This window comes from Thamnophis elegans, chromosome 4, assembly GCF_009769535.1.
Source record: "Thamnophis elegans isolate rThaEle1 chromosome 4, rThaEle1.pri, whole genome shotgun sequence".
NCBI classification, from domain to species: domain Eukaryota; kingdom Metazoa; phylum Chordata; class Lepidosauria; order Squamata; family Colubridae; genus Thamnophis; species Thamnophis elegans.
Genome location: NC_045544.1, coordinates 50,467,865 through 50,481,246, shown reverse-complemented (window position 1 = coordinate 50,481,246; position 13,382 = coordinate 50,467,865). Strand labels below are relative to the sequence as shown.

The 13,382-nt window shown below is 36.6% G+C and overlaps 1 protein-coding gene across 2 annotated transcripts in view; it reads right to left on the bottom strand.

The window, feature by feature from the left end:
- LOC116507148 (utrophin-like) overlaps nucleotides 1–13,382 on the bottom strand; it is a 143,671-nt gene that overhangs the window by 87,117 nt on the left and 43,172 nt on the right. Inside the window, exons 4-7 of one of the 2 annotated variants that reach the window (XM_032215098.1) lie at nucleotides 8,912–9,180; nucleotides 6,980–7,126; nucleotides 5,138–5,216; nucleotides 4,307–4,367 (exon numbers count right to left, since the gene is read on the bottom strand). In XM_032215098.1, coding sequence (XP_032070989.1) covers nucleotides 4,307–4,367; nucleotides 5,138–5,216; nucleotides 6,980–7,126; nucleotides 8,912–9,180 — 556 coding nt within the window. Of the gene's footprint in view, nucleotides 1–2,565; nucleotides 2,585–4,306; nucleotides 4,368–5,137; nucleotides 5,217–6,979; nucleotides 7,127–8,911; nucleotides 9,181–13,382 lie in introns of those variants that run through there. The other variant, XM_032215099.1, reaches the window with a different exon arrangement.

Below are 13,382 nucleotides of genomic sequence, written 5' to 3'. Positions count from 1 at the left end.
TTGGCCTCCTCAGGGTGCCGTTGGCCAGACAGTGTCGGCTAGCGACCCCCGGGGGGAGAACCTTCTCTGTGGGAGCGCTTTCCCTCTGGAATGAGCTGCCCCCGGAGCTTTGCATAATCCCCGACCTCCGGTCCTTCCGACGCGCCCTAAAAAGTTGGCTTTTCCAGCAAGCTGGCCTGGCCTGAATAGAATAAAATATAGGATTAATTTGGTTGTTAATTTTAATTTAATTTTTTAATTTTTATTGTAAATATCAATTGGGATGTTTTTTATTTATTTACTTTATTTAATGTCCCTTTTAATTTTTGTAATATGTGTTTTCTTTTATGTTGTACGCCGCCCTGAGTCCTTGGGAGAAGGGCGGCATATAAATAAACCTAAACCTAAACCTAAAACAAAACAAAACACCTGGTATCATTTCTTCTTGCACTTAGAACTCACATCTAAAATTTTGCTTTCAGGAAAAACCTAGCTAGCTCCAAACTGAAATGTCAAAACATGACTGAAAGGCAAAGATGTAAGAAAGGGCAGATACTAATCAGTTCAACTCTTGCTTCAAATACGATCGGCTACTATATGGAATCAGGGTCACATTTTTTAAAGTAAATTGAGTTTGTGAACAAAATAATAAAAAGGCTTAAGTAAATTAATTCCATGTTGCCTACTCTTCAGAAAGCACCACGGTGATGCAGTGGTTAGAGTGCAGTACTGCAGGATACTTCTGCCGACTGCCAGCTGACTGCAATTTGGCCGTTCAAATCTCACCAGGTTGATTCAGCCTTCCATCCAGAGGTGGGTAAAATGAAGACCCAAATTGTTGGGGGCAATATGTTGACTCTGTAAACTGCTTAGAGAGGGGTGTAAAGGACTGTGAAGCAGTATATAAGTCTAAGTGCTATTGCTATAAGGGCTACAGAAATAATAATTAGAGGACCCGCAAGATGCAAGGCTTTTGATGCCTTTGTCTCTCCAGAAACTTTAAAAAAAAATAGCTTGTAGTCAATCTCTGCATTTGGGGGGAAAAGACTGGGGAACTGAAGTCTTTTCATTATTGTTGCCAATTATACTTGTGAGATGATAAATCCCTGCAACCATGAAAGGAACTTTCTGCCCCTGCTGCTGATTGTCTCACTGGCCTATCCACCAATAGAGAATATATAATAATGTAAATCTTATGTCAAAATTGATTTCTCTTGTCTATGCATAAATGGCTGTTACAGGGAAGGGCCAAGAAACAAGTAAGAATGATCTCTTTTGAAGAATGCTTGTAAAGTATGATACCATCCCACTTAATCCATAGCTAGCTTTAGCAATACTATTTCTTACACTCTCAAAAAATGTACAGAGTTAAAAATTGTAGCGCACCTATTTTATTCTTTTTTGAAAGCATCTTAGTCTGTTACAACCAGAAAAAAATGAAACAGCTAAATCCATGTTCTTAGTTAATCTGCCATTTAGGAATTCTTCAATTTAATCAATGGCATTCTATGGACTCTACCAATCCATTCAACAGAGTAAGCCCAGGGCCATAATTAAGGATGCCCGAGTTAAGAGTAAATCCTGTTAAATCTTGAAATGGAGAAGCTTCTCTTGATTTAGAGGCCTTGGGAGTTTATATGGGGCTTTAATTGATAAGCTAAGGAGAAAATTAATCTTGTGCTTTGATAGAATGCCTGCCTTTTTTTTTTCTTTTTCCAGTTCAAATACAATTCTGTCTATACCATATTGTGCTTCTGGGATAAATTATCTGACATTTATTGATCTGGCCAGTATGATGGCTTGGGATATTTGATTGTGTGCTGAACAAGGTTGTTTGTAGTCCAGCTCCTGGGATGTCAGGAAAATTCAATCTATTGACAGGAATTAAAATCGTATTCAATGGATGGTTGACTATTTTTGAACAAGTAAGGCAATATAAAAGCAAGGGAGAAAGTAACACCGAGGTGTCTTTAGGCCTGAGTCTCTTCCCATGCACTCTTAAAACAGGCTGCCAAAACTCAGTTCCAAATCACTTTCTGAAAAGAAAATACAAACAACTCAAATTGTGTTCGACACCAAGTTTAGAAGTAGTAAAACATTCTCTTTAACCTAAAAATTTAACTTCAGTTATCGTTTCCACAAGTTTCTTAAACACCTTTTTAATTTAATGTAAAAGCAGTATCATTAACTTAATAGAATTTCTCATACCATCAGACAGGATATAAACCCCTGTAGAAGTGTTGTTCTATTCACTGCAACTACCAGCGTTGATTAGAAAATAAAGCTTAACAAAGCAGGTAGACAAATTCAATTACTGAGATTAATTATGGCAATATTTCTACTTTAAAAAAATATTTAGCCACAATTATAGTCCCCCATGATAGCACACAACATTATATAGTAATCGCTTACTACATCTTTGCTGGCTGGAGTACTCATTTGAGTAGAGAAACAGAATAAAAAATCAAGCCAACTAGCAAGCACGGAAATAAAAACAATTCAATATCAAATATTCATTAAATCACATTAAATATGAAAATTTTCAATCAGCCAGTTGACAATGAAATACAGTTTTGTAATGCCTACCATCAGCAAGTATCATTAAAGCCGTCAGTTTAAAGCCATTGTAAACTGTTTGCTTAAACTGATACACTGTCCTAATCCAAAAGGACTCTGACCTATTTATATTCCCTTCTCACACTAATAAGGTTAAAAAATCAAAATGAACAGCATGACCAAATGCAAAAACATTGGCACCCAGGAACAATCAAGCATCCAAAAAGAAGCTCTCGAAGGACCTCATTAGTCACAGCCATTCCATTCCCAAACCAAAACTCTCTTCAAAATCATGCTTTAAAAGTTATCCTAAGGCCTAACAAGGCAGGACATAACCTGTTTTTTAGAAAATAAAAGGAAGACTGAGAAGGCTGGTCTCTGGCTTCCAAAGATGACAATTCCTAATGGAAGAGACTTAGAGTCCTCCTCCCACAAATTGGTCCAAGAGAAATCCAGGTCTAATGTGTTAGCTTCTACCAGCTAGAGCCACAATGATCTAAAAAATGTCCAGGGTTGACATGGTGACCATGAATTATAACTGGTGGTGGATTAAGGCTCACTGGTGCCCTAAGCACTGACAAATCTTGGTGCCCCTCCTTTGTACATACTGTACAAATCTTCATTGTTTTTTTTTCTTTCTCAACTTTGTGGTGCCCACTTTGGACCTTGCACCCTAAGCATGTGCTTAGTCTGCTTAATAGTTAATATGCCACTGACTATAGCATCCACTCCCAGAGAAGGAACATAGAAACATCTACCTGGGAAGCTTCAATACCATCCTGGTGATGAGAGAGGGGTGCTAGCATGCAACAAAGGCAACACCTACTTGTACCAAACTTCAAGAATAATGCCTCACATCTGGTTATCTACCTTATCTATCTCTGGTCACTTGTAGAGTCTTGCAAATGAGAACTGTCATTCTTCCTCCCTGGCCTTGAACTCACTCAGCTAGAATCTTACCCAAAACTCAGAAGGGCACATTGTAAAAAGGGGACACTCTCCTATTTCTCAACCGGGTTTGCTAATGTGCCCTCTAATCACAATTAGGTTATGGATGAAGAGAGATACATAATGGGCAGACCTGGCATTAAGCAGCTGCAGCTGCTGTAAAAGGCCTCTAAGAACCGGATAACCTGGCTCTTGAGCTGAGGAAAGCAGACAAAGTAGGAACTGAGAAAGCAGGCATAGGTGAAATAAAACCTACATCTCTTGAGAGCAATTCCATAAGTGTTCTACCTGGTATTTGATAAGATTCTATTAAACATGATGACAGTAATAATCTACATCATCACTGTCATCATCACATATCCAGAACACACATTGCTAATTAGTACAAACTATGCAAAGATACTATTAGCTTGTTTTACAGACATAACAAAGATTCAAGAGGCTACAATTCATGTAAACTAAAGTTTTCAGGAGTAATGTCAGCAGCAGCACACGTATAGTGGACCAGGCTGGTTATAACTTTCCCTAAATGGGTTCAGATTTCAGAACATTCCAAGCCAAAGGTAACAAAAGATATTCTTGGCTACTGCTTGCAGCCCTTTGTTTCCACAGACAGCAAGGAGTCCAGATAAATATTTTTGGGAGGAGTGCAACTCTACTCCATTTCTTTTATTTATATGGATAGATACCTCTACCCAAAGCATTCCTGTCTTGTCTAATTACATGACCTCCCAATATAAAGAAGGATACCTGAAACTTAATGGTGTTTTTAAAAAGTCCATGCATTTTATTGTAATATAATTACTACAAGATACCAACTTACTTAATGTAGTATGGGACAGTGTTATGAGACACTGATCTCTGCCATGGTAGTTGTACAGAGGCTATAAAAATTTAAAAGAAAGAAAATAAATAAATCAAGAAATTGATAATGTATTATTTACAAATAGGCATATGTATAAAGATGCTGAATGTAGGAAATGAGAAGAAATATTCCAAACTCGGGGAGCAAACTCTCCTTTGAATACGCATTTCAAATGATCATAGTTTAAAACAATTTTTAATGAAAAACCACTTATTTGGAAAATAACTTGGTCCAATCCAGTCCACTTAATGAATAGACCCAGTATACAAGGTGATCACCCACCCTTTGATTTGGGAACGATTCTTTGTTTGCAAACTTGTGAGTGCATACATTGATTCAACCTTAAAAATATATCTTTCTATTTCTTGAATTCCCCCAATTCCCATAATTGTTTCAGTTAGGACAAAACCATTAACATTTTGTAAAACTCTTAAAAAGTCACCCTATGATAATAAGATGAACTCCTTCTTTCACTGTGGTTTTTAATCAAGATTTAGTATTATGTCCAAAATCATATATTAACTCTATATCATATTTTGTTTCCTATAAGCACTTGCAATCCTGCTCCTGACATTGGTGAAGTACAATTTAATTGTAATTCTAAAGTGTCATTCTCTGAGAATTGTCTTTCTGAAGATTTCTCTGAAAGGATCTTCTATACGTGACAATCATTTTGTTCTATATTTTCCTCAATGCCAGTTATTTGGGATGAAAAAAAATTAAGAACCTTTGAAGTACTTCATTGCTCTACTATTAGAGTCCTCATTAAACCATTTCATTAACACTTACAGGAAAGAAAATCTTGAGATTCAGGTCTATAATCATGGTGTATTTCTTGTAGTAGTTTAATATGATCATCTATCGATATCTGCATGTAAAAATACAAACAAGGAAAAGCAAGTAGTAAGCTTTCAACTGATCATACCAAGCCAACTGCATATAGCCAAATAATGATTTACAATAGATTTAAAGAGAAAATATTATCTCCTCTTAAATCTGCTTCTCTATTTATAATGTTTAAATAGAAGCTAGTAATGATTCCTCTGTAAGCAATGCAAATCAATATCAAATAAAGGCCTTCTTAGTGCCTATTGCTGTCTACTGAAATGTTCACTTCTTCCCTTGTCTAAATATCTACAGTCAACATGCCTTATTTTTATTTTATTGATTTTTACAAGGAACCATACTGGAACATGCTGTTTACTGATTGACCTTATGGGTCAACATCCTGGTTTGATAATTAAGCTGGATGAACATATACAAAATTACTCAGTCAAATCTTTGTAAGGCATAACAAGTCTTTCTAGTGCTTCAAATTAAATTTAAATGGAAGGAAAATATGTTTTAGAAACGCCTCAAAACAAGGGGCATCATCATAATTCTTTGTAAACAGCTCTATCAGTTCTTTTCTAACTATAGAGCTCCTGTGAGATCTAATGAAACCCAAAATATTTTACATGACACCTAACAGTCTGCCAAAATGGCTTTAAAGGCTACTTTAATGAAACATTAGCATAATAGTAACACAATATTTCAGAAACAGTGTCATGTAGTACTTAAGATGCTAGGAGCTCAGGTTCAAGTTCACCCTTAGCCACAGAAGCTTATTGGGTCACTTTGGGTCACTGACTTTCTCTCAGCCCAACCACCTGACAGAATGGTTGTTCTGGGGGGAAATGGAGATGGAAGTGCCTTGAAATGAAGGAAAGGTAGGATCCAGTGGTGGGATTCAAATTTTTTTACTACCAGTTCTGTGGGCATGGCTTGGTGGGTGTGGTGTGGCTTGGCAGGCTTGGCTTGGTGGGCATGACAGGGGAAGGCTACTTAAAATCTCCATTCCCACCCCACTCCAGGGGAAGGTTACTGCAAAATCCTCATTCCTTCCCAATAAGCTGGGACTCAGGAGGCAGAGAACAGATGGGAGCGGGGCCAGTTAGGTGTGGTGTTTACCGGTTCTCCAAACTACTCAAAATTTCCACTACCGGTTCTCCAGAACTGGTCAGAACCTGCTGAATACCACTTCTGGTAGGATCTAAATTTAACAAATAAGGAATGCAAAACAAAAGACAAGCCCCATGCTTTATCTGTATTTTGAATAATGCCTCTGGGTCCTACATTGTTTAGCTACATTATTTATACCTAAAATGTTGGGGACTCCCATATTAAAGAATGTGTCAGTAGACCAGGTAAATCAGACTATGAAATCAATTTCAAAGGAGGCTAAAACTATGTTATTGAGATAGGTTATAACAGCAGATTAGAAAAGTTTGATTTTGGTGTTCCTTCTCCTCCTCCTTTTTTAAAGTTCAGTGAATGAAGGAAATATCTGTCTAAACTTCTTCTAAACATTGTCTGGACATTCTAGACTTATTATTTAGTCCTTATGTCCTGACAACAGAATCTGTGTATTTCCATCAAGCTAATATTCCTTATTGTCTATCCAAATAACATGTTGAATCATTTTGAAATTCAATGAAGATTCAATTTAGCAGATATAATCTGAGAAAATTATGTTGTAATTTCTGGTTGTTTATCAAGATTGTCAGAGGATTTTCTCCCTGATTTCAAGGATAATGTGGAATCAGTGACAGATTCATGGTTCTCCCTAACTCTTAAACCAATGAAAGCTACCTGTAGAAGTTTCCATCGCATGTTCAGATCATCCAGTTGTCGTGAGACTTTCAAGGATGGATGAAGTTCAAGTGGAGAGAGCTGACTGGATAAATCATTGATGCATTTGATTTTCAAACTGATTGGCAAAATTTCTTCTCTAAAGGCCTAAAAGAGAGAATACACAGCTGCTTTTAGTAAAAAATCTTGAAGAGCAAAGCTCAATCTCTAAATGATGTATGTAAGTGTCCTTCACTTTCATTCTTTCACTATCTTTCCTGACTTTCCTTAAATACATATTACTACTGTGAGTATAAAAAAGCAGTGCATTTGCTAGTAATGTATTATATTGCCAAGGTTTACCAGGAAACAAAAAGCTATTAAATAAATAGTAGAAATGAGAAAGAAAAGAAAAGCTACTTAATAAATACATTTTCAAATTCAATAACAAGTGTTAGTACTTCTTAATTTGGTTTCAATACCTTTATATTGCATCAATAAAACATGAAAATGAAATCTGCTGAAAACCAGATAATTCTACAAAATGGATAACAATTTTCCAACTTCATGCTGTTTTCCCCAAGAATTACTAATACATCATTTTCAACATCAATGTTGATGTTGTTAATAGATGAAATAATCCTCAACAGATGATACTATTTGAACAAATAGTAAACATAATAAAATTTCCCTTCACAGTTCTTTATGCAAATATCATTAAGATATGAACAATTATCTCTTGCTGGCAAAAAGGGAAAAAAATGAAATATTCCCACTAGTATGCAAAAGCATTCTTTTATGTTTTTATTCAAATGAAAAAAGGAAAGATGGATATTTTATGCTTAAATCAACATATTTAAATCTGCTTTGATTTACTTCTAAGGCAAAAGAAATTGTGTTTCATCAAATTTAGCTTAATCTTTTTTTGAAATCAAGAACAAACCTCAGGCAGAGTGTTGTGTATTTATGTATAATTTTCCATTACTCATAAATAGTCTTATTTGTCATTTTCTAGACAATCCATGGACATACTGGCAAACGGCTTCTAAGTTCAATGCTAAAATGCTCAGAATAACATAAATTGACCTCAGAATAACATAAATTCTTAGGTGTTCTACTATTAGTTGGTATAATCTTGAATTCCTAGACTTGTAGCAGAATAGCTTATGCTAGAAAATCCTGAGAATTCAAAGGCATTTAAAGGGAATAGGTTCATTTTGTTTCATAGGCAGATAATTGTGTGAATATTCTGGCTTACAGTCACTTAACGTCACTTACAGTCAACCCTTTTCTCCTCAAAAAACAGAGTGGAAAATATATTTGAAGAGGAATTTCAGCCATCCGATTAAAACAATGCAATCTTAGAAAAGGGCTAAATAATTAAAATATCACCTCACTACATAATTAAAATATCCCTTCACAACTAACACATCTGTAGCATACCCATCTGTATGGTGGATAGGTGGAGGTGACAGGTCCCCTGTCACCTCCACCTATCCACCATACAGATGGGTATGCTACAGATGTGTTAGTTGTGAAGGTGAAGGGATATTTTAATCTCTTCTGTCCAGCTTGACAATAGCATTTAATGAATTAACCCTTATGGTTAGGGTGCCTAATATTAAGGGGATACAGAGAGAGTTTCTGAGTTCCATGGAGCTTTCTCAATTTCCCTCTAGCTATGTTGCTCTCATTATATACATTACTACAAACCTGTGCCTCCTGTTGTCATTTTACTGCTGTCGAAATAATTTTAATGAAATGTTACACATTCCCAATGGAAAAGTATGAAGCAGGAATAATACAGCGATTTCACTGAGAGTTTTCTATTCTGGATCCAACTGGTCACTGGATTATGACTACCTGAGTACCACTGTAGAGTTTCCATAGCCAAAATCTAAACATCATTAATCATCAGCTGGCAATGCACTTAAATGACTACTGGGATCTTACAGTTGTCTTATCAACTTCATCCTTCAATGAGGCTATCAGCCTGTCACCAACAGGTTTCCAACCATTTCGCACGTTCTCTGCCTCTCTCAAGTCTGCATCCAGATCATCCATGGAACACTGCAGATCCTTCAGTTTCTCCAGGGCTTGGTCTATCTGTTTTTGCCAACCACTGGCACAGGTATTCAGGCTTTCCCACTTCTCCTTCACTTCCGCAGACTGTTTGCGCATAGCTTTAGCAATCTTCTGTGCTTTTTCTTCTGGGGTCAACTCTGAAAATGGGGGAAATGATCAATGGAATGAACAGGGTGTGATTCATAGCGTGTGGACAAGAAATATTCCTGGTTTCAAAATACCCTTGTTGCCAAGGATGACTAACTATGGACTTCCACGCTCATCTCTCTGCTTGTAGTAAGTGGTGTGCCAAATTAATAGGGAAGAGGCTGAAATGAACAATGTTCAAATGGAGGCAAATGCTGGATTTTATTCCTAACAATGTGCCAACAAAAGCTGGGTTGGAAAAAAAAAAGAAAAGGGCTAACTTTGGAGAATTTGATAAATAATTGCAACATTATTGCAATGTTACTGTAATGCTGACAACCAGTGACATCCAATTAATAAAATAGTATTTTTATAACATCAATGTCAAAATAGCTTCCAGAGCAAGAATATAATTAACTTACATGATCTATTGAATAAGATATAAATACTGCCAGGGATATTAACTTTTAAGACCCTTTGATAAAAAAAACTATTTAAAAAAGTTGATCTGTGGATGATTAATACTATGAATAGGGGAAAATGCTTCCTTGCATATAGCAATTGTAGAGATGTTATCTGGGATCAAGTTTAGAAACAACATTGCAGACCTCTTAATATTGGCCATAAAAAGACAAGCAAATAGTAGAAAAGCATAATTTGTTTTAGACTTTGGCTTCAAATCAAACTCAGATCAGGGTCTCTGTTTCCCCCCACTCCTTTGAGGAGTTGTCCCTGGGAAAATCCATTAAATCCAGGGTGAGATGTTAGCCCCAATATCACCATAATCAACAGCATGTGGCTTTCCAAGTGCTTTCAAACTACAAATTCCAGCAGCCTCATTAATTAGGGCCAAATGAAAAGGCATATGGGAACTATAGTTTATTACTGTTTGGAAGGCCAGTTTCCCCACCTTTACTGTGTTTTCTCCTCAAAATATGCATGTGACAATACTAGACATTTGGGGACACAAGCAATTAGGTTATGAAATAAATTACAAAATTATTTTCATTAAAAAGTTCAGGCTATATACTTCTAACCTATGCAAATTGAACAAAGTAAGTTTTTCCATATCAAATCAGTACCATTTTTATAATTTTAAAACACAGTAATGACTCATAGTATATATACTCAACAGGCATAAAAAACTTTACCTGGAGATTAAAACTACCCACTTTGAAAATAATTACTATAAAAGCCACATAGATATAATAGCTTTTTCATTTGCTGGAGAAGAAAATTATGATGAGGTTCACATCATCAGGAAAACAGAATGCAATATGTGTTACTGTTCATGTATTTTTGCTTTGGAATTTTGTCATACTGCAAAATAATTCTAATTTACCCCCATCACCGTCATCATCATTAATCATCTGTGCAGAATGAACAAATTACTTGTTGATGAAGCTCTAAAACTGTGTTCTGAACTGATTTTTAGCGGTTGAGTAAATGGGAACTCTTCTCTGAAACTCTTCCAATTCTTCTTGGAGGAATCAGAGAGTATTTCTGCACAGATGTGCATGTGGGAGGGAGGGACTTATGAAGTGACATATCTAATGGAAATTAGTGCACTATCTCTATTTTCATAGAGTTCCACTTCATAAAATGACCCACCTTACAGACAAAAGTATGTGCGCTCCCCCGCTTTCCCTCTCTCCCTCCCTCCCTCTCCCTCGCTCCCTCTCCCTCTCTCTCTCTCTCATCATATAAAGCCCCTATGCCAGTGATGGCGAACCTTTTCGGCACTGACTGCCAAGGGAGCTGCTCTTCTGGTTTCTGGCGGTCCTCCGTGTGTGAAGAGCAGCTGGCACACCGGAACCCGGAAGAGCAACAGGAGCCAGCTGGCGTGCCCAGAGAGATGGCTCTGTGTGCCACTTCTGACATGCGTGCCATAGACATTTGCCTATGGAAATGCAGTGTAACTGACGCAATTATAAGCACCTCGCAGAGCATCAAACACAGCTTAAGAAGCACTATTATGATCATCACACAATAAAGTCTTATGGACTTTTGTCATAGTCCCACACAACATTTCATTTTAAAGCTTCTGATGATTACTTGAAGGCATTGTGAATCATAACAAATGCAGCCTCTTCATAGCCGCTGCAGTCAGTCTCCCTTAAACCTGCCCTATACAGCTGCTCCAGATGGTACCTAACATAAATGAGGTGCACGGATGTAAATCACTAGTAGCCAGTATTTCTTTTATGGCCCAAGTATGATTTATTATACCTTTTGCGTTTGTAATTAAGGGGCAGAACAGATGGCAAATGCTTAATTTAAAATGCTTTACTTACGAAAATAATCTTTGCCTCTGCATAATTATTGACATTACCTGGGGATTTCCTCAATAGTTTCCTCCTTGATTCTAAAATCTTTCATTGTGTCTCTCTATGTTCTCTTTTACACTCTCAATTGTTCTTAATGTCCCTGTAGACTGCTCGAAGCCCTTGCCAAATAAAACCTTGGACAATTGAGATGATCTTGCTACTGTTGGCTGAAGCAATAACATGAAAAGCACGATTTTTAAAAGCTACCTTTATTATTTATTAACTATATTCTGCTTTTTCTCAGGCACATCAAGCAATGCATAGCACACTCCAAACTCATGCTTTTCCCTGAAACTCCTCCCTTCCATTTTTTAAAAAAAGTAAGTTGGACTGAGAGACAGAGATTGCCCTCACATAAAATAATGGGCTTCTATTATTGAAGGCAAAGGTAAACCTAAATTAGCTATATTGCAAAAGAGCAATACATAAACTACACATCCCAATTCTGCAAATCTTGAAAACATGTCCTATGTCACATCTCTTAATTTTATACATAAAATTTTCCTTGTGAATCTTGGGATTCAAAGCACATCATTATGGAAGGACAAAGGTTTGGAAATGAGGGGTTCAATGCAATCCAGGATTCCCAAAATATTAATTTCAAAGCAAAAAGGCATGAATGAATACTTAATTTCCCACCACACACACACACACACACACACACACTATATATATATATCTATATGTGTGTGTGTGTGTGTATGTGTGTGTGTCAGTAAAATCACATTCTAAGACCTATCATCTTAGACTGCTACTCCGTTTTCAAGCTTTCCTTAAAAAAACAGTGCTTCCTATAGAAACAGTTAGGGTTCAATTTTATCCTAGTTCCTAACTTGCTTTTTTCCCTTAAAAGAGCAATAGTTAAAAGTAGGGTTAGTTCTACGGTAGAATACTGTATGTACTATCCTATGAGGCTAGGTGGGGAAATCATGAATATGATAAAACTCTTTAAATTCAGCTATTTAGTTAGTCCCACTCCTGTACTCTCTCACTAATTCCCATACATGAAGCTGTTCTATATTGTATTGAAATTATATGATTTTCACATACTGGGACGGGGAAAAAGCTTGATAAATTAGATTTTTTTTTAATCAGCTTTGAGCATTTTATTTTGCCTCCTTACTTGTTCTGCTCAATCATCAGCAATGGACACATGGAATTAAGTCAATCTTCTGCAATTTGTGGTTTCAGATATGCTGGGGCTATACAAGTCTTGGGATTTGCAACCAATATAAATATAAACCAATATAAACCTGGGAGTGCATTTTTATCATAATTGGCAGTACGAAGGGGAAGAGTATCATAAGCTATCAAATGCTTGCATATACTGTGTGCTAGAATAAACTCTACAAAGTGTTTATTTGTAATTCAATAGTCTCTTGCTGATGCTGTTGCTGCTACTACAGATAATAATTCCCAGGGCACATATAGGGTAGTCAAAAAGATATTTGCTTTTTTAATTTGTTAAATGGAATACCAACATATTTATTAACTAATATTAATAGTAATTAATATTAGCAGTGGCTCAGTGGCTAAGACGCTGAGCTTGTCGATGAGAAAGGTCGGCAGTTTGGTGGTTCAGATTCCTAGCGCTGTGTAATGAAGTGAGCTCCTGTTACTTGCCCCAGCTTCTGCTAACTTAGCAGTTTGAAAGCATGTAAAAATGCAAGTAGAAAAATAGAGACCACCTTTGGTGTGAAGGTAACAGTGTTAGGTGCGCCTTTGGCATTTAGTCATGCCAGCCACATGATCACAGAGATGTCTTCGGACAGCGCTGGCTCTTCGGCTTTGAAATGGAGATGAGCACTGTCCCCTAGAGTCGGGAACGACTAGCACATATGTGCAAGGGAACCTTTACCTTATTAATAATAATTAATTTTAAAAAT